Source organism: Pelophylax lessonae (genome assembly GCF_965119305.1).
Source record: "Pelophylax lessonae genome assembly, chromosome: 3".
Classification (NCBI taxonomy): Eukaryota; Metazoa; Chordata; class Amphibia; order Anura; family Ranidae; genus Pelophylax; species Pelophylax lessonae.
The window spans coordinates 100,326,399-100,348,710 of NC_138770.1; the positions used below are offsets into that span (position 1 = coordinate 100,326,399).

Below are 22,312 nucleotides of genomic sequence, written 5' to 3' on the forward strand. Positions count from 1 at the left end.
GTAGAACTACTTAAGTACTGTACTTAAGTACCGAAATGCGGTATCTGTACTTTCCTAGAGTAGAATTTTTTTCTCCTACTTCTACTTTTACTTCACTACATTTTTTCGATGATTTCGATACTTCTACTCAAGTATTTTTTTTTTGTGCTGCATAGTTACTCGTTACTTTTAAAAAAATTACCACTGCCAGAACAGTAGATGGCAGGTTGCATAAAGCTCAAAAAAATGTGTATAATGTCATTTGTAAATCAGCGCATACGAAAATAAAGGCTGTGTATAATAAAAGCCGCTATACCAAATCTTTCCAATAAAAAGAAAATATGAAACAAACAAATAAATGGTGCTACAACGCTTAAAGTGCATCAAGAAACTACTAACAAACACAGGTTAATCATTTGAATAAATCATTTGAAATAATAAAAACAATATGATGTTCATACTTTTGACTTCTTTCTTTAATAACTACATAACACAGTACTTGTACTTCTACTTTCAGTACTTGAGTAGAAATTTTTTTTCAAAACTACTGGTACTTTTTACTTTTAGTACTTAAGTAGCAAATTTTTTGAAAAAACTACTTGCAATACTTAAGTAAAAAAAATGTTGAATACTTTAGTACTTCTACTTAAGTAACTTTTTCTGCGAGCACTTCCACTTCTACTCAAGTAATTTTTTGATCGAGCACTTGTACTTTTACTCAAGTAGAAATTTCGAGTACTTTATACAAGTCTGGGTGTAAATAGGGAAAATGCCTGACGCGCATGAAAACTCATGTCTGGTTTGCGCAGTTTTACAATCAGTTTTTATGCATGTATGGTGTGAACAAGCCCTTAAAGATAACCTTCATTGTGGCCCCCCCATTCCTTAAACTCTGCATAAAAGAACCTGTGTGGGGGGGCTGGTTGGAACAGAACGATGTCCAGCTATACAGGAAAGTACAGACGGCGGATATTAAAAAATAAATGTGTTCTTTTGCCTGCATGATTTTTTTTTGGGTTTCATAACCCAGATCTATTATATCAGCAACAATGGCACTTTAGAGGATTTGAGATGGTCTGCTCTAGAGATAAATATTTTTTATATATTTCTGGGGCAGAGAACTGACAAGTTTCATTTTTTTCACTTATTTATATATAGTTCTAAATATAATATTTTCTAGTTGCCATAACAACCCACAAGGAATTTATCCCTGTCCAAAAATGTATGTTCTACAGCAGTAACAGCCAAAACTACATTAGGAGAATGTCTACCTCTTGTTCTCTGCAAACTGTATCCCCACTCCGACTATCACTGAGCCTAGGTGACTGGTTCACCTACTGGGATGGGCAGCGGAGGCAACTGCCTAAGGGATAAATTAGTCAGGGGTACAATTCCTCATTGGAGAAAATCATTTTATCTGTGTATGTGACAGAAAACTTAATCAGGTTATTGCAAGAATTATATTGTGCCCAGATGGGACTGTATGGCTGCATTAACACAGGCGCTGAGGCCAGCAGACGGGGCCTCATAGACCGACACACCTGTCAAACTGTGCTGTGTTTAATAGCTTGTTGCAACTGTGTTATTGTGCCTTATGTGCCATAAGTTTGGGATAATGTTTGTAATATGCAAAGCCCTAAATAAAGAATTTAAAAAAATGAGGCTGTGTTCGTGCAGCCACTGCATCCTAATAAACCTATATCATAGTTGCCAACATTTGAAAAAAATTTCCAGGGACACTTTGCAGCACAGCTATCAATTACTTACCACACCCACTTCCCCAAAGCTCCGCCCACTCTGCATAATTAATCTCCGCCTACTTATCAGATTATAGGGTCTACTTCATAAAGAGAGAATTACAGGAAATTGAAAAGGGAATTGAAAACTTGAGGCCAAAGTAGCAGAGTTGGAAATGTTCTCCCATTCAGCTGCACTACTTCTGCCTAAAGTTTAAAATTCTTATCACAATTCCCTGCAATTCTAAAGTGTCAGCTTGTCGGAAGGTGCTCTGCCTCCCCCTGCTGGCGGATTTAGGAAAGTGCACCATGCTGACACCCTGCCTCCGGTGACACGTTAAATTTGCGACAGGCGGGAAGAGTGAGCGGGCACCGAGAGAGAGACAACCTGCTGCCAGAACTACAACACCTAGCTGGGGTGAGAGTGACACTGTGTGGAACTAAATTAAAAAAAAAAACAGGGACAATGTAAATTACCCGGGACAGGCTCCTATTTGCCGGGATTGTCCCGGGAAAAATGGGACAGTTGGCAGGTATGCTATATGAGCTACCTGCATGCAGCACCTGGCGACACATGGCCTGTTTACAGTCTATAAGCCTCAGCACCCATGTGAATGAGGCCTGAAAGGTAATAAAGTAAGCAAGATGACATGAGGTGTAAATCTTTGTTATTAAAAATGAGCAAGTAGATCATCAGACTTTATGGCCAATGGAGATAAAGAGACTTTATTACCCTTAATAAAAAGTTTAAAACAAAGTATATTTAAAAGTTTATAAAAAGCAAGGTTTTTTCAAAATACATTTTAAAAAAAAAAGGAAAAATATGTTTCCTCCTAGTGCTGAGACAAATTAAAGGATACTCCTTAATGTCTGTTAAACTGACCCTGTTGCTGGTATAACAAGAACCAAACAGAGCCACCCTGTAAAAGAACATGTTAAAGTGGAACTAAGCTTAAGGCCCCCTTTCACACGGGCTTTCCGATCAGGTCTGCCTGTCCGTTTTTTTAAGGCGGACCTGTTTGAATGCTCCATGCAGCCCTATGGAGCAGCGGATGTCAGCGGAGACATGTCTGCTGACATCCACTGCTATCTGATTCCATCCTGTCCCATCCTGTCTGTAAAATCCAGATGGATGGAAGCCCTATTGTCCATCCGTCTGGAGGGTTGTATTGGATAGAATCGGATGAAAACGGACAGGTGGTCCTTTATCATCCAATCTCCCATAGAGGAGAGCAGGGATCTGACAGCTCCGTCTCTGCAAAGTAAGTGGAGACGGAGCGGTCACACGCCTGCTCAGCGGAGATCAGTAGATCGATCCCTGCTGAGCAAAACAAAGTCTGTTAGGTGGAAAGCCTGTGTGAAAGGGCCCTAAAGTGATACTAAACACACACTGTTTATTTTACAGTGTCCCTTCTCTTTCTGTATGTGGATAATGGCACTGTAAATATTTTATTTACTAAAAAAATCGAAGTACCTTTTTACGTACCTGACTGAAGGCTGAGGTGATGAGAGGGCTCCCCTTGCGGCTGAGTGCTGAGTACCCTTGAAGGTGGTGACAGAGGGTGCTACACCCAAAGATGCACAGGCTGCCTGCAGATGAAGCTGCCTGATGAAAACAGATGTGAGGAAACCCACGGGTAGAGAAGGCGGTCACAGCCAATGGTTCTCTGGAGGTGCTGTCGGATCTTGACAGAAGGGTAAGCAGGAACAAGGTTGGAAGCCAGGCCAGGGGTCAAACACAGCAAGTCAGTCAGGAGCAGAGGCAGGTAGTGTAGTCAGGATCAAGCCAGGGTCAAACACATGATATCAGTCTGGAATAGACAGGAGCAGGTCAGAGAAGCAAGCTGGGTTCAGAGCCAGGAGACAAGCCAGAGCAGGTCAGGGGTAAGCCGGGTCTGTAACGGGTAATCAAACAGAAGCACAAGGCACAGGAACGCAGGATACAAAGCTGAAGATAATCAAGCAATTTCTGATAGCCACTGATGTCCTTATATAGGCCAGTGAACACTGGCAATTAGCACGCTTTGCGTGCGCCTATGCACCATTGCGTGCTTTACGCTAATGCGCATGCGCGGAATAGCGCAGGCCATATTGGGCATTGGCATATTTGCCAGTTCTTCTTGGACTTCTTCCCTGACATTTTCCTAATCGATATAGAGCTATCACATGACCCAGATCTCTCCCAGCCTGTCTGCAGGGAAGCATAAGCAGGAGGAGCTTCTAGTCCTCTGCTGCTGGTTACATGTTCAAAATAAAAGAAATTTAAAAAAACAGCCTTTGGAATGAAAAATAAATAAATAATAACAATAAACTGTTTTAAATTGTCAAACAAATATACTGTATATATTTGAAATCAAATCTTTATTACTTTCTGGAAATGACATGATGTAGGTGGATTTCTGCCAGTCACAGGCTGTGTCAAGCCCCTCCAGCCTGTGTCTTAGAATAAGAGGGAGGTGAAGCCTCTGTTAATTTACATGTAATATCCCGCCCCCATTGTGTTTAGCTGGTTAGTGGGCATAGAGGAGGAGGGAGGGAGTGGGCTGTCGTTTACCACTGTGTATATATGAATAAACAGATTTGATAGGGAGGAAATGCTCCGCATAGAAACTCACTGAAAACTGAGCAAGTGCAAAGTTGCCACCACAGCTGAAAAATCCCTAGCTGAACTGGGGACATATACAGAAGGTGAAGATAGAGCAGCAGGATCAACAAGGTTTTTTGCTGAATAAAGAAAACAAATCTCATAATGACTTAATAAGTATGAATAGCATGTCATTTCCTATTTGTTCATAGTTTTTTATGATGTGGGTTTAGTGACACTTTAACCACTTTACCACCGGAGGATTTTGCTGTCTTACGTCCAGGCCACTTTTTGCGATTCGGCACTGTGCGACTTTAACTGACAATTGCGCGGTCGTGTGACGCCGTACCCAAACGAAATTTACGTCCTTTTTTTCCCACAAACAGAGATTTCTTTTGGTGGTATTTTATCACCTGTGCGATTTTTACTTTTTGCGCTATAAACAAAAAAAGAGCGTAAATTTTGAAAAAATAACAATATTTTTCACATTTTTTTTATATGAAATTCCCCCCCAAATGTAAAAATCAAAATTTTTTTAAATTTTTGGCCAATTTGTTTTCTGCTACCTATGTTTGGTAAACATATTTTTTAACGAGTAATGGCGGCGAACGGCAATTTTTTTTGCGGGACTGCGACATTGCGGCAGACAGATCGGACCCTTGACTGACATTTTTGACAGTTTTGGGGGTACCAGTGACATGACTACAGTAATCAGTGCTATACATATGCACTGTTACTGTAAAAATGACACTGGCAGGGAAGGGGTTAATGTTATTGGAGAGGGAGGGGTTAATGTATGTCTGGTGCTTACTAACGTGTGTGGGGGGAGGTGACTGAGTGACACAGGGACAGATCGCAGGTTCAGCTATGCTGAACCCTGCAATCTGACCCTGCCTGTCACTTAGGAGATCCGCCCGCTTTGTTACACAAGCGGGCGGATCTCCAGACTCGATTCCCCAACGATCGGGGAAGAGCTCCTCCCCTGGCCCGACTCCCGCTGTGACTAAAAACAGCAGGAGCGAGCCTCCAGCGGTGCGCGCGCGCCACCCACAAGGGGAGGAGTCCAGCGACGTAGGTCTACGTCGCTGGACGGGAACGAGCCACTTTGCCGCAGTACAGTCAATGTGACTGGTCGGCAAGTGGTTAAGTAGTAAAAAAACTGTGAGCAGGCAGCTTTTTATTACAGAAAAAGCAGTGTCTCTTCTGTAATATCAAAAATGTACCTGCCTGCTTGCAGTCTTCTACTGAATGTACAATTAGCTGTGTCAGAATGACTGACTCCCATGGGCTTGCGTGGGATGATGTCATTCCTCCACTGGCCAATCAGGAGGCCAAAACCTCTGAACCAAAAGTAGCCAGGGAGATGATAGCAGTGTGCTAAAAATGTAAATATAGGGGAAACACTGCTCCAGGTGAGCAAGAAAAGCCAAACCCGTCATTGATTCCTCCTAGGTCCACCGTAATAAACCAATAAGACAGAAGGAAATAGCTGCACACCACAACAGGATACTGAACAAACTTCTTTATTCCAAAAGATGACCGGTAATACAACACAGGATTCAAAGGATGTTAACACGATTCACACAACATAGTGCTTAAAGTGGATGTAAACCCTCACATATACCAAGTGAAGTGAACACCCTCAGATGATACACAGAGATGAAACATATCTCCCTACATAAGTTTTATTTGTATATCTGATGTCTTCATCATTCTACACTGTTTATAAAGTGAACATTATGTTAGAATTTTTTCTTCCTGTTCCAGCACTGGGTGTGGAGTCTTGGCATACACTATATAACAGCTGATTGGAGGAAAGGCACCCCCCCCTCTACATAGGCAGAAGAAGGAAGAAACACAATTCTGTTCCTCCTCCTTACTTACCTCAGTCTACCCCCGCTATACCTCATGACCTCTCAGCAGCCTCCACTGACAGGGATGATGGTATAGAGCAGGGTGTCCCAGGTCCTTGCAGCACATCTGACAGTAAGACACCACCAGCTGTAGACTATAGCTAGAAAGTTTCTCTGCCCCATCTGCTGCAGCAAAAGAAAAAATACAGTCACTGCCACCCACATGCTTAGCGTCTAAAGGCAAGCTTGTCAAAGCTGCTGGCTTTACAACTTCTGCCTTTCCATCTGGTGGATTCTGCCCCTTTCCGTGAATTTTCAGAATGTGCTGTACCACAATGGCAGGTTCCCCGTCACTATTTCTTTTCACGTAAGGCCATTCCAGCTCCGTACCATTATGTGGAAGGCAATGTTGTGGCATCATTGGGCAAGGCAGTCATTTACAAAGGCCACATTACTGCAGGCACTTGGTCCAGCAAGCAGTGTCAGGGGCGCTATATTTAGTTCACAGCACACTGGGCAACTCTGCTTGCAATTCATAAGGATGCAGGACATGGATCAGTGCTGAAGCTTGTTGTGCCACCATGTTTCCATATAGCTAGTGGTGATGATGCAAGATTTGTCAGCTCTTCCCCCTCCTCCTCCTCCTCCTCCTCTATGCCCTCCTATGCTAAATTGTCCTATGAATCAAAGTACCCCCTAAGTGTTTAAGTGGCTATTCAATGAATCAGGCTAAAAAGTGCCATGCAGTGCTTCAGTTGGTGTGTCTAAGGGACAGGAGCCACATCGGAGCAGAGATTCTTGCAGCTTTGCAGGGGCAGGCCCAGAGATGGTTCACGCCATGCCAGCTGGTGTCAGGAATGGTGGTGTGCGATAATGGCACAAACTTCCTGTCTGCCCTTAAACAGGGAAAGTTGACACACGTGTCATGCCTGGCAAATGTCCTCAATTTGGTGGTGCAGCATTTCCTAAATAGGTACCCAGGGTTGGAAGATCAGCTAAAGCAGGCCAGAAGAGTCTGTAGCCATTGCAGGGGGTCATGCACAGCCAGTGATCGACTGGCTGAAATTCAGCAGGAATTCCACTTGCCCGTAAACCCCCTGATTTGTGACATGCCCACCAGGTGGAACTCGGCTTTGGCAATGCTGCAGCAGCTGCTCATACAGCAGCAGAGAGCCGTCAACGAGTACATGTGTGAGTATGGCACAATGACAGCCTCAGGCCGGCTCAGCTTTTTTTCCCAAGCCAATGGCTGCTGATAAAGGATGCATGCATGTACCATTTGAGGAGGCCACAAGGATGGTGAGCAGTGACAATGCATGCATCAGTGACACAATCCCTGTTGTGTTCCTGCTGGAGCAGACTCTGCATGGCATTATGGACAGGACACTCGAGGCAGAGCAGCGGGAGAAAGAGGAGGATTTCCTTTCCTTTCAAGGCCCACTTTATGCAGACACCATTCTTCCTATGCCGCAGAACACACAAGGAGAGGGAGGAGGATTCTGGCGGTTTTGGAGGCATTGAAGCGGAGAAAGACATACATCAAACCTTAAGAGATGGTTTTCCATCCCCAGAACCCTTCGGGAGTAGTACATGGCTGGGAGGAGGCAGTTCTAGGTACTGTAATCCTCAGTGACCCCGATGAGTCTGCTTCTCATGCCCCCGCCAACATGCGGTGCATGGGCTCCCTCATGCTTCAAAGCCTGCGAAAGGACCCAAGAATATGTGGCATCAAGGAGAAGGATCACCATTGGTTGGCAACCCTCCTTGACCACCGTTACAAGAGGAAAGTCTCAGAACTCATCCCATTCCTACAGAGGGTGCAGAAGATGAAATCTCTTAAGGACACTTTAAAGAGGAGTTTTATCTAATGCTTTTCATGACTCTGGTAGATTACAGTGTCATGGAAAACGTAGTTTTGAGGCTTCTGTTGGTCAAGAGAGAAGCGATGGAGATGGCCGCCTAAGTGATGCATTTCACAATTTTGTTTAGTCCTCCCCGCCCAGGGCTCTCAGCTTCTGCATCCCATTGGCAGCATCTTCATCGTAAGTTGGACGATTATCTAGGGACGAAAACAGAGATGGAGAGCTTTCCAGTTGACGATCCACTGGGTTACTGGGTCATGAGAATAGATCACTGGCCAGCACTTGCCCAGTATGCAATTGAGCTGCTGGGCTGCCCTACATCCAACATGCTTTCCGAAAGGGCATTCAGTGCTGCTGGAGGTTTTATACTGATAATAGAACACGTCTGTCCACAGACTCGGTTGACCGTCTGACATTTATCAAAATGAACCAGTCCTGGATTACAAGCAGCTATGAAGCCCCTGATGCAGATGTCACTGATTAAGTGTTTTTGGGATGTGGAATCTCTGCAAACTTTCTAGGCTGCCTAGTGTTGTGGGTGTTGATTTCATCTGGAAGATTTTTTTTGGTGTAGGTTTCATGTGCACATTTAACACCCAAAGACCAACTTTTACGCACTTGTTTGACAGGTGTATATCATTTCAGTTTTTGACAGCAAGGCCAATTCTTGCTTTCATCAAGAGTACCTCTATAGGGTTACGGTGTGAAGCAACCTCCAGCACCCAAAGACCAAATTTTCTGCACCTGTTTGACAGGTGAATATCATTTCAATTTTTGACAGCAAGGCAATTCTTGCTTTCATCAAGAGTACATAGTTACATAGTTAGTGAGGCTGAAAAAAGACACAAGTCCATCCAGTTCAACCTATGATGTGTGTGTGTGTTTGCTTTTAACCGTACATTGTATACCCCTGTATGTTGTGGTCTTTAAGGTGTCCATCCAATAGTTTTTTGAAACTATCAATGCTCCCCGCTGATACGACTGCTTGCGGAAGAGAATTCCACATCCTTACCGCTCTTACAGTGAAGAACCCCTTACGCACTTTAAGGTTAAACCGCCTTTCCTCAAGTTTTAGTGAGTGGCCACGTGTCTTATTGTATCTCCTTTCTCTGAATAGTTTGTTCCTTATGCTAGGGTCGCCAGTACAGTATTTGTACATTGATATCATATCCACCCTCAATCGTCTCTTCTCCAGAGAGAATAGGTTCAGTGCTTGTAGTCTTTCCTCATAGCTGATGTCCTCCATTCCCCTAATTATTTTTGTTGCCCTTCTCTGGACTTTCTCCAGTTCCAGCACATCCTTCCTGAGGACCGGTGCCCAGAACTGGACAGCATACTCCAGATGTGGCCGGACCAGAGTCTTGTAGAGTGGAAGAATAATCTCTTTATTTCTGGAGTGAATCCCCTTTTTTATACAACCCAGTATTCTGTTGGCTTTGCTTGCGGCGGCTTGGCATTGCATGCCACTGCCAAGCCTGTTGTCTACCAGTACCCCCAGGTCCCTTTCCATCCTAGACTCACCCAGAGGTTCCCCCCCTAGTGAGTAGCTTGCTTTCTGGTTTCTGGCCCCCAAGTGCATTACTTTACATTTTTCTACATTAAATCTCATCTGCCATGTAGTTGCCCACCCCGTTATTTTGTTCAGGTCTGCTTGCAAGATTTCCACATCCTGCATAGAAGATATTGGCATGCCTAATTTAGTATCATCTGCAAATACTGAGATTGTACTAGATATCCCCTCCTCTAGATCATTTATGAATAAATTAAACAGGATTGGTCCCAGGACAGAACCCAAGGGGGACCCCACCTTCCACACCCACCCAATCCGAGTACTCCCGATTAATCACCACCCTCTGTACTCTCCCCTGGAGCCAGTTCTCTATCCAGGTACTCACCTTATGGTCCATACCTATCTTCCTTAGTTTGTACAGTAAGCGTTTGTGGGGAACGGTGTCAAAGGCCTTTGCAAAGTCCAGATACACCACATCCACAGGCTTACCTTTATCTAAGTGGCAGCTCACTTCATAGTAGAAGGTTAATAGATTGGTTTGGCATGAACGATTTTTCGTGAATCCATGCTGATTACTACTTATAATACCGTTTTCATTACTAAAGTCTTGTATGTGGTCCCTTATCATCCCCTCCAAAATTTTGCAGACTACTGATGTTAGGCTGACCGGCCTATAGTTACCCGGGATATATCTCGGCCCCTTTTTAAATATTGGTACCACGTTGGCTTTTTTCCAATCAGCTGGCACCATACCCGTCTGTAAACTATCCTTAAAGATCAAGAATAATGGTCTGGCAATCACCTGGCTGAGCTCATTAAGAACCCTTGGGTGCAAGCCATCCGGTCCCGGGGATTTATTTATGTTAAGTTTCTCTAGTTTAGCTCTAAGTCTATCCTCTGTTAGCCATGGCGGCACTTCCTGAGGTGTATTATTTAGTTTGGCCTTACAAGCGGGGTTCGTGTAGCCCCCCGATTCCTTTGTGAAGACTGAAGAAAAGAAATTATTTAACACTTCCGCCTTTTCTCTGTCCTCAGTGGCCATATTTCCTTTGTCATCTTTTATGGGGCCAATGTGTTCTGGCCTCGCTTTCTTACTGTTTATATACTTAAAGAACTTCTTGGGGTTCTTTTTACTCTCCTCCGCTATATGTCTCTCGTGTTCTATTTTAGCCGCCCTGATTTCGTCTTTACATTTCTTATTACACTCTTTGTAGTGCTTAAATGCTGCCAATGACCCCTCAGTCTTGTATTTTTTGAAGGCCTTTTCTTTAGCTCTAATATACATTTTTATGTTGGAGTTTAGCCACCCAGGGTTTAGTTTTGCTCTTTTAAATTTATTTCCCTGTGGAATGCACTGGCCCACCCCCTTGTTAAGTATGCTCTTGAAGCACTCCCATTTTTCCTCCGTGTTCTTTGTTCCCAGGGTTCTATCCCATTTGATTTTTTCTAGCAGCGAGCGCAGTTTAGGGAAATTGGCTCTTTTGAAATTCAGTGTCCTTATATTACCCTTGTGTTTCCTATTACTGTAATTAATACTGAAACCAATTGACCTATGGTCACTGTTCCCTAAGTTGTCCCGTATATTTCTATATCCATGAGCAGGTCTGTATTGTTGGTAATCAGTAGGTCAAGTACCGCATTGTTTCTTGTCGGTGCATTCACCATCTGACCCATGAAATTGTCCTGCAAAACATTTAGGAACTGCCGAGCCTTGGCTGAATGCGCGGTTCCTTCTGCCCAGTCTATATCGGGATAATTAAAGTCCCCCATTATAATGACATTTCCCATCCTTGCTGCCAATCCTATCTGTAACATGAGGTCCGCCTCACCCTCCTCCCTCTGGTTGGGGGGCCTATAGCATACGCCCAATATTACCTTCCCCACCGTGCCTTTCCTTTGAAGCTCTACCCATAGGGATTCTGCCTTGTCCATAGCTCCATTATTAATATCATCCCTCATATTTACCTGTATACTGTTCTTAATATACAAACATACCCCTCCCCCTTTTTTACCCTCTCTATCTCTGCGATAAAGGGAATACCCCTGAATGGTCGCCATCCAGTCATGAGAGCTGTCAAACCAAGTCTCAGTTATCCCCACAAAATCTAAGTCCTCCTCAAACATCAGCAGCTCCAGCTCTCCCATCTTGTTGGCCAGGCTTCTGGCATTGGTATACAAGCCTCGTAATTTTGATGTTTTTAGGCTGCTCTCTTGATTTTTCCCCGTACCCACCCTGGGTATAGGAGCTCCGAACACCCTACCGCTAATGCCCCCATTTCTGCCCTCTGAAACTTGCTTTCCACTGGCTAATTGTACATCTGTACCCTCCCCCCCATTCCCTAGTTTAAAAGCCCCTCTAACTTTTTGGCCATCCTCGCACCCAGTACGGCTGCACCCACCCCATTTAGGTGCAATCCGTCCCTACCAAAGAGCCGGTGACCGACTGAGAAGAGTACCTCTATAGAGTTACGGTGTGAAGGCACCTTCGACACCCAAAGACCAATTGTTCTGCACCTGTTACTTCTATCCAAAGTCTGCAGAAGAGACACCAGAATTTATCCAAAAAATCTGCAATCTTTTTCTCAGTGCACTACATTGTGGCCTCGTCCTACAGACTGGCTCCCCCAGCCTTTGTTTACAAAATAAAGAAAGCTTGCAGAAAAAATTTAATTTTTTGGATTTTAAAAAAGCTATTTTTTTCTGCAGCAGCCTCTATACACAGTACAGATGTGCCACTTTACATGTAAACTAAGGGGACCCCCCCCCCAGGCACTATATTGAAAGGAATTTTTATTATTTAAAATTGTTATGCTTTCACTTTAAGCATCAGTAAATTACTGCTCATTTAAAAATGGCGTTTTAACAAACTTTTACTTTTATTAATACATGTCCCCCAGTGCAGTTCACGGACCCCCATATGTCCCCCAGTGCAGTACTCGGACCACCATAACCATTCTCTCTTATATAACCATTGTATGCCCAACTGCTTGCATATAAGCCTTCAAAATGGGCACTTTTGATTTTTACAGTTCGAGTCCCATAGACTTTAATGGGGTTCATTATTTGATTCTGAACTTTTGCAATGTTCGAAAGTTCTGGTGCAAACCAAACAGAGGGTTGTTCGGCCCATCCCTACTGCTAATATATCTCTATGTACCCACCTCGGCACAAATTTACAGCTGCTTTTATCTCCTGTGTAAGGTAAATTGTCAGAAGTTATCATGCTGATAACAGAGGAATGGAGCAGCAGAACAACACAGGAATTAAGACTTTGGAGAGAGATAAGTAAACACTACAGATATATGTGCATAGGTTGGATTTCATGAATGGGGTTTACATCCACTTTAATCTTAAGCACTATGTTGTATGAAACGTGTTAACATCCTTGGAATCCTGTGCTACATTATGTATCATCTTTTGAATAAAAAAACATTGTCCAGTATTCTGTTGCAGTGTGCGGCTATCTCTTCTTGGCTAAGGATTTAACCACCAAATCACTGGAAGGTTGAGGTGAGGTGTTTCTGGGGGTTTAGTTCCACTTTCAGCGCTTACTTGTTTCGTGGATGATGCACCAGGGATGACCCACGCTATATCTGGAATTTAATAACATAGCCACACCAAGAAACAGTGTAAATGGGCTTTATTTACAACAAAAGCGTTGGAAAGGAAGAATGAGTTAGACAAGTTGTATAAAAGCAGTGTGTTTACAGTTTGATTTGTGATACAGATTGCTAAGATAACAGTTTGTTCCCCACAGCCACCTGTGAAGTAACCGGTCCAAAAAAAACAGTAGCCCAGCATAAGGGAACGACGCTGACATAATAATCAGAAATTACGTTCCACAACAGTGTAAAACAGTATACAAGGTCACTGATAGCAATACAAGTACTTTCGGCAATAGTAGTTCAGTCTGTTTAGGCCCTACTTAGCCAGTGTCCTGTAGAATACTATCTAATTTCTGACAGCTTTGAGGCCCTTGTTTATTTGTAGTGAAGTGCTCACTCTACAAATTAGAAGATTTGAGTAATAGCATAGTCCCCTCCTGGCAGAATGCCCCTGTGGACAGCAACACTGGCAACAACAATCAACTGAACACTTTAAAATGACCAACAGGCCTCACGCCACTGCAGTAGTAGTAGTAGTGGAGTCCTCCTAAGCGCAGTCCAGGCCTGGATGGAACACTCCCACACTTAGATTGTTATGTATAGGAACAAAGCTGTAGTTCCTAAGTGGAGTCAAATTAAAGAAAGACCATTGGGCCTTAGGCCTGCCTCTTTAGCCTGAGCCCCTTGTAGGGATCTATGGAAATCTTGGTCTTACATGGTAGCATGACAGTGGAACAGTTTAATACAGAAACAGCAGAAAACTGGAAAAAAAGCTTCATTTTCGGTCAGTTTCTCCTGCAGACAGCGTGGCTCATCACAGCAACACATAGGGGTAGATTTCCAAAAACTGGAGAGTGCAAAAAAATCTGGTGCAGCTCTGCAAAGAAACCAATCATCTTCCAGTTTTTTTTGTCAAAGCCTAATTGAACAAGCTGAAGTTTGAAGCTGATTGGCTACCATGCACCAGATTTTTGCACTTTTCAGTTTTAATAAACCAACCACATAGTCTCTTATCAACATCTTTCCAGGCTGCCAGCTTACAGCAGCGCAGTTCTGGTGCAGTAATGACCGCCCCTGAGCCCTTCCTTCCAGGGCTTCAGACACACACTGGATCCCCACATAGCCCACAGGTCTTGGCCACTTAAAAACACCCCACTTTCACAAGGGGGCTCTGCGGTAACTCCAGCACGATCACACTCCATGGCTCTTCATTCTCCCCCCGCACTCTGTCTCTGGGCAGGGGAGAACATGCAGGAAAAAACACACTGCAGGGCAATTTAAAGGGGCCACCAGCGGATGCTACATACAGTATTACAAGCATTTATAGCACCAAAAAGGTTACCCAGCGCATTACATACTGTGTATTTACATCAGTCCCTGCCCTTAAGGAGCCTACAATCCTAGAAGAAGCACATTAAGGTCAAGGAGTGGCCTAGTCAGTCGCCAGACCTTAATCCTATAGAACATATATGGAGGAAACTGAAACTTCGAGTTGCCAAGAGCCAGCCAAGAAGTCTTCAGGATTTAGAGAAGATCTGTAAAGAAGAGTGGACCAAAATCCCTCCTGAGATGTGTGCAAACCTGGTAACCAACTACAAGAAACATCTTACCTCTGTGCTTGCCAACAAAGGTTTCTCCACCAAGTACTAAGTCATGTTTTGCTCGGGGATCAAATGCTTATTTTACTCACTGAACTGCAACCTAATTTATAGCATTTGTTTTTTGAGGTTTTTTTCTGGATTTTTGGTTGATATTTTGTCTCTATCATTTAAAATACACCTATGATAAAAGAAATATAGATCCCTTATTTGTTTGTAATTGGGAAAACTTACTAAATCTGCAGGAAATCAAATAATGCTTTTCCCCACTATACTTTTCAGTGATTCATCAGCAAGTGTTAAGAACTACAGTGCCTTTCTCTCCCTCCCCACCTCCTCCCCCTCATGGTCACGGTCTCCGGACCCCGTGATGGGGTAGGACGCTGTGCTTGGTCCCTTCCCCATGGGACGCTTACTCCCTGTGGCCTTACTGATTGTGCCTGTACGTGTCCTGCCTGTGTCCCTGGCTATACTTTGCCCCACCTGGGCAGCTTGAGGGGGTTTTGTCTCAATATGTTGATTTCTATGCTGCCCTCTGTTCCTGTGGACCTTATGATGCCTACATTCGTTAAGGGAGACTCTCTCCTCTCATGCTGTTTATAGGCTGATATGTTTTATTTTGTACTGTTTCTTTTATACTAGAATATGCTGTTTCCGAGTGTACCTTTTTCTCAATACATTGTTTTGAAAAAAAAAAAAAAAAAAAAAGAACTACAGTGCCTAAAGGGGGGCATGCTATCCCATATGCTTGGGAGTGTTGAAGTGAATAGGAAGCTATGTCTTTCAAGGGCAGTAAAATGGGGACTCACCAGCAGCATTTTAGGCAATTTTGACATGTTCCTTTATGGTATTTCTGTTTAGAATATGCTGTGCTAATGACAGGGTTAGTAACTTTGAGTTCACTTAGCAAAACTCTTAGGGAGCAACTTTCTTCAAATGAGATATTTAATTTTCCTGTCTTCAGATTTTAATTTTAACAAAAGTGTTTGGTACAGAGTTTAGATAACGCTCCATGGAATATAATTCTGCCATTCCTCATAGGCTTTTACTGTCTGTGTAGACATTCTCTTTGTAAAATGTTGATGTTCTAGACCATTTGACTTGTCTGATCTCGTATTATCCACTTATATTCTTCACTTAAGGTTGAGACAATTTTCTAAGTGTACGAAAAGTGTTTAAAAATAGCATGTCGTTAAATGAATGTCAGAAGAGTTCAGAGCTTAGACAAAATTCTGAACTTGTCATTGTCGGAGTAAATTGTCTGGAGAAAATGAACTTTGCCAATATCAAGTTCTTTCAGTATGCCAGTATAAAGTTGTGATGGTCTGTTAAAGGGTATGTGAAGGCCTTCATTACTGTTGGGGCATCATGGTTGGATAACCCATCAATGCCTACAGACCTTCAAATGTCATAACCCATTACTGTATGCCTGCATAGCACATCTTCTACAGTGAAACCTCAGGTATACAACACTCACCCCATGTTAGTGATGCTGGCTACTTAATTACCATTCAATTACCATTCAATAATCATTTACAGCTGCTGTGGGATAACTGATTTTCCCAGTTTCAATACTGTTACACAAAATCTCTCAAAGGAAGTGAAATATAGAGCTTGCTGCATATAAAAAGACTTAGCAAACTTCTTATCACGCATGAACCAAATTGTAGCATTATTATTGTTGAATTGTCTTCATCCCATCGGGCCCTCCCTGTGTAGATTAGGCCTTAAGAAGTTTGTGCCCCTTTCTTATTTTCAAAATCAGTAGAAAATATTTTACAAAAAAAGTGTATGTAAAGTAATTTTTTAGCTTTAGATAAAATAGGGAAGGGCTATACCCCTTGTCATGTTTTTATTGCTGTCTGTATCACTGCAAGGGAGATGTACCCTACTTGTCCTGGCGAGCATTGTCACAATGACCAAAAGTGAGGGGAAACCCAAACAAATTGAGCTGTCATCATGCAAGAGGTGAAATCCTCAAATGGGGGCACCTATTCTTGTGACAGCTCTCTAAAGCCAGCCATAGATGGTTCAAATCTCAGCTGGTTCAGCAAGGACCAGCTGAGATTTGATCTATCTGTGGGGAGGCTGATTGTACCCAAGTCAATCCATCAATCAACTTGAGTACAACCAGAATGATGGATTTCTTGCATGCGATTATAATTATTATTACAGTCCAATCAGCGCTGGTTCTCACTTATGTGATCACTGTAATAGCCAATGATGGTGACTACTGTCAGTTTCTTGACAGGCCAGCCTATAGAGAACACTATGCCTATCTCTTTGACCACAGAGAACGAGATGCAGTGTTAGAAAGCATTACAGAATCTAAAAACATTTTTGTGGGTTTTTTTTTTTCCGCCCATTGTATTTGTTTTATTAATGTGAAAAATGATATCTAATATTTAGTTAGCAAATTGGAGCTATTTTCAAGCTTATGGTTTGGGGTTCTAAGATTCAATGACCTTTGGTCAGGTTGGATTTTAACAGGCCACTATGTTACTAAGTGGTGATTAACAAATCCTTCACTGCTGGTAAGGTCTGAAGTCTGATGAAATTTAAAAAAGGACCGGTCAACTAGTTTGTCGATCGATACTTTTAAACCATGTCTATTTGTGACAGAAATTAATAATCCATAATAGATATAAATCCAACTATAAAAAACACTTTGTGATGTGCCAATCAATAACCCCTATGTATGGGTAAATAAATTGTGCTGTGATTACAATAACCAAATTCATACATTGAATAAAGCGCATTGTGCAAATAAATAAAACCATATAGTTGTCAATATGTTTAAATAAATAATTGAATTTCTGTGAATAAAAGGAATTGCCTATATCAGGAGAAAGTCACCAACGTGATTGTGCATGCCAGTGTTCTTAATCCATTATTTCAAACTTCTTCACAAATGTGAGCTGTGATAAGCTTCGTGTCAACCACCAATAACCAAAATGCCTACTTACCAGAGGTAAGTATAGATATCGCCTAATCAGGGTAAGAGGGCCTCCTTAACCAGAGGTTAGACAAACTGCATCCGGGTAGCCACAATTTATAGGGAGTAAAAGAAAAAGGAATACTTGCAAGGAGATTCGAGCTAAAGATGGGAACAAGGGACTTTGATTGCGTTCCAAATGGCGGAAGTTACGTACCATGTTATCCCGTGACCCTATGCGTTTTGTCAGTAAAGTCATCGGGAGTCATGTGATGGAATTTGTCTAATTTCTGTCACAAATAAGCGAGGTTTAAAAGTATTGATTGACAAACTAGTTGACCGGTCCTTTTTGAAATTTAATTTATCTAGACCAGTGTTTCTCAACTCCGGTCCTCAGGGCACACTAACAGGCCAGGTTTGCAAGAAAACTGAAATACATCACAGGTGATATCATTTGCTGCTGAGTGACTGCAGTATTCTAGTCTGCATCTCCCCAAGGTAATACTTAAAATCTGGTCTGTTAGTGTGCCCTGAGGAACGGAGTTGAGAAACACTGATCTAGACCCTGTGGTCTTTCAACCAGTAGCTTCATATGTTTGTTTTTATGCACTGATATTTATTTATTCTCCAAATATTTATTAATAGGTTGCGCAGGTAGTGGATATATAATTATTTTATATTCCATTTTTGAAAGGTCTGAAGTCTAACCAGATCGATACCTAGCCGGTAATGTTGCTTAATCCTAATGTTTCATTGTCTTTGTTACTTTTCAGACTAGTGTCAGTATCGAGCTCAGGTATCAGACCATGGACGGCTCTGTGGGCGCTTGGAACGATGGCGAGTTTTTGGGCAACACAAACATACAGTCTGAGCTGGACATTAACTACCACTTAGAGACGGACAGCTTGCTTTCTGGGCATAGCCAAAATTCTGCCACGTCACCAGGCCGGTCACACCAAAGTCTGCACTCTGGGGAGAGGACGTTCCGAAGGTAACAATTATTCTTCCCCCTCATTGTTCCTGATTTGCTTTTAAGGACAGTTGCAATGGATTGTTGAAACTTCAGCCCTTCTTGTATTAAATCAAAACTCATGGTAGGCTGTAACCTACTACTCACACAACTATGTTCAACCTTGTTGTGCTGGAGAAGAGACCACTAACATACTGTAGCCCTCAACTCGATAATTCCTAAACAACTGTAATGGCTTTAAAATGTTAGGCTGTATCTCTGCTATAAACCTGTGGTTCTAAGTGTGATGTGCCACTGGAGATTTATGGAACGATCTGCATAGTTCCTGCTGCAGTCTTTAAATACAGACACAAATCCTTATTGGTTTGCATTTGTGATTATTAGAGCTCATAAGGGTGGTTTTCCTCCGTGTGTTGAAAGATTTTTTGCTTTGATTTTTTTTACTAGTAGCTATGTACGGTATGTCTCCGGATTTCTTGTAACCCATCAAATGATGGCAGGCAGTGTCCACTACTGCTCAGATTGCTGGGTTTATTGTTATTGCCTATAAACGGGCTCAGCAAATAAAGCTCATTATATTGACAATTTGAATCAATGTTTTAAATTACAGTATATAGCTATTTTTTTGTTTATTAAGTGTTAATTGGAAAAATTTCCAAAAGTAAAGTACATCCTCATGTGCGGAGGTGCAGCATGGTGTTGCTGCAGTAAACCCTCCAGATGCAGTAACAGAACTGTATTGTGCTTAAAGTCCAAACAAACACAATTACCCAGCGGGAAGACAACCTGTCCGGTTGGACTCACAGAATGTTGAAAAGAACAGCGTACAGCAGGTCTCTGATTTTTCTAACAGCGTCTGGCATAGGAATAGAATGCAGCCTGGGCAGTCTTTGCCCAAAGAGGGTGGCTTCCAGGAGAGCTAGTGTGTCCAAGCTCTTTCCCTACTCATCTGGAACCTTTCCCTCTATCACTAATACTGTCCCAGTCAGACGGGTGACTTGTTCCTACACCATCCACATGCGAAATGCATGCAGAGCCCGGGAGCCAGGGTCTTAAATAGACTCTGTCTGACACAAGATATCCACCAGAGTCACATGGGGTTACAACATCCAATCCGATAGCTTCCCCAGTGACCCAGGATACCATAGAGGAACCATGTTCCTCTCAATTTTCTCTCCCTCTGCAATTCTCCACCTATACTGGAGAAAGTAGACTGCATCTGCCTACACTCATCCCAAGATAAGAAACTAACTGAAAATGAAAGGTTACGTTAGTATACAATAAATAGTACTGTAGCGCTACCCCTGTAAGGGCCGCTTACAGATACTGTACCCCAAAGGTTGCCCTGATCTTGCAAGTGTCCTGACCCCTTTGACAACTGGGGTTCAGACATTTCAGTCAAGAAATATAGATGCAGACAGAGTAGTTCAAAGCAAACCAGATAAGTTTTATTTTGAATTTTTAGATGTAAATAGGATCAACAGAAATGGATCAGATAAAAGAAATTTGGTTAGTTTTATACACTTTAAATGGATAAGTAAATGAATGATTAACTTTTGTTCCCTGGGAAACAATAAATCAACAACTTTGACCAATTACGGTTTATGGCTGCAGGTCAGAAAAAGGATAGGAGAATGACCAACTCTGGAGTCAGACTACTTCTTTCTTTCCTCCTGATGCCACAGCCCCTTAGCACAATCACTTAATGTGACCTGGCACGTTATACCCAAATTAAACCACTATAGTTTCTAGCACACATGTATGGGAGATATCTCCTTATAGAGCTCTAGTGGATAAGGCAAAGTAAAGGTATCTGCATGCAGTGTCCAGGTACAAAGGAGGTGGGCAAATGCCCGCGCAATAGTCTGATCGATACCAAGCTCAAGGGGTGACGTGAAGATTCTGCGGCAGGTTCCTGCAGATGCTGTACTCAGGAACGATGATTGACCACATTCTCCTTGAGGCCGAAGCTTAGCGGGAACAAGACAGGTGCCGACTGTCACCCGGCCGGCCGGACATTGCCAAATAACAGATGTGTTTGCACGGTTGCACCGATACACCGGAGTCTCTCTCTCCTTGCTCCCTAGACCACAGCTCTGACTCCCTCTGCCCAACCGTCTGGATCACTGCTCCCAGGTGAAGGCTGTGTCTCTCAAGAGGCCGACTTCTCCTCTCTTCCGACTCATCATTTCCTCTCCCAGCATTCTGGATTCGCCCTCCAGCCAGCTGGAACTTGTAGTCAACAACGATCTGGCTCCCATGTAAACTCGGCTTTCCAGACTACATGTCCCAAGATCCTTTGCCCTTCTCTTGCAAGTCCTTACTCATTCTGATAGCGGGATGTTACAACAGAGTTTGTGCTGGACACCAGGGGCAACAGTCTCCTGCAGGCAATTTAGCCAGCTCCTGGCTACAGTACATATGTAAATATGTATACAATGATGTCCAAGTATACATCACCTAAAGGCTATCTATATAAGAAATGTGGGTGTACTTTATAAAATTAATTAAACATTTGAAGGCTATGAAGAGAAAAGGAAGAGGAGAGGTGAGGATAAGGAACTTTTGGGAGCCTTGGTCCCTACTACAGTAGATAGGCATCAAAAAGATTACCATGTATGTACGTTTGTTCTTGGGTATGAAGTTAGGAGCACCTAGAAAAACAATCATGGAGCTTGCCGATTGGCTAATATGCTTATTGTTAAAAACATCTAATGAGTTTCAGGGGACAAACCTTCCCCCTTCTTCAGTGCTAAACATGTAGGAAACAATAAGGAAGGCACTATTAACATAAAACCCATATGAATTGTTTATGATTATATTGTGCAATATTTTATATGATTGTATATTTCATATATCTAGGTGTTATGGGAAAATGCATATTAAGACTATTATTCAGATGATTTATAGTCCATACCATTTTTCTTAATATGCATAGCTATACTAAATGTAAAAAAAATCTGTAGATGATATACAGTTTCATTTAGCACCATTTATTAACCACCATATTTCATGGATGTATGTTTTTTATTGTCTTCTATATTGTTTTCTGTATGTTTAGTCCTGAAGAAGGGGGAGGCTCCCTAATGAAACATATAGAAAACACAAGGGGGTATTTGGCCATTCTTTACTTTACTATCTGAATAAAATGGCCTTAGATATATATTCTTTGAAAACAACTGTGAACATAGAAATGGCAAGAAGTGCATTTTCTCTTGCACAACAGAAAATTCTTCTTTACAGTCTAGTTTTCTGTCTTTGTACTTATAGAAAATCAGAACAAATTCAAATTTCCAAACCACATTAAAGTGGTTGTAAACCTGGGACATGAAATATGAACAAAGTATATCCCTCTATAGTGGGTACTTGTTTCTATCCAGAGCACTAAGTGTAATTTCTGTCTGCTGCTTCGTTCCTCTGCTATCAGCATGAGTCACTTCTAATAAGTTTTCCTGACACCAAAAGAAAAAAGGTGACGAGCTCCAGCACACAGCCTGCGATTGACTGCTTCAGCTCTGTTCCTATGTGCTGTGTAAAGGGGGACATGTCCCTTCCCTCCAATCAGCTCTCAGAGCTCCCCTCACTGAACTCTGTAGTGTGTAATTCCAGCTTTATAAATTCTGCACTTTAGATGGATTTAGAGAAGAGATGACTGCAGATAAACAGGTACAGCTTATGTA

At 42.5% G+C, this 22,312-nt stretch overlaps 1 protein-coding gene across 12 annotated transcripts in view; it reads left to right on the forward strand.

Moving 5' to 3' along the window:
- OTOF (otoferlin) overlaps positions 1 to 22,312 on the forward strand; it is a 588,950-nt gene that overhangs the window by 220,025 nt on the left and 346,613 nt on the right. For all 12 annotated transcript variants that reach the window (XR_014225011.1, XM_082249402.1, XM_082249403.1 and 9 more), the window contains exon 5: positions 18,436 to 18,653. Coding sequence is in view for 11 of the 12 variants with exons in the window: in XM_082249402.1 (XP_082105528.1) it covers positions 18,436 to 18,653 (218 nt within the window). In the remaining variant the exon portion in view is untranslated. The remainder of the gene's footprint in view (positions 1 to 18,435; positions 18,654 to 22,312) is intronic.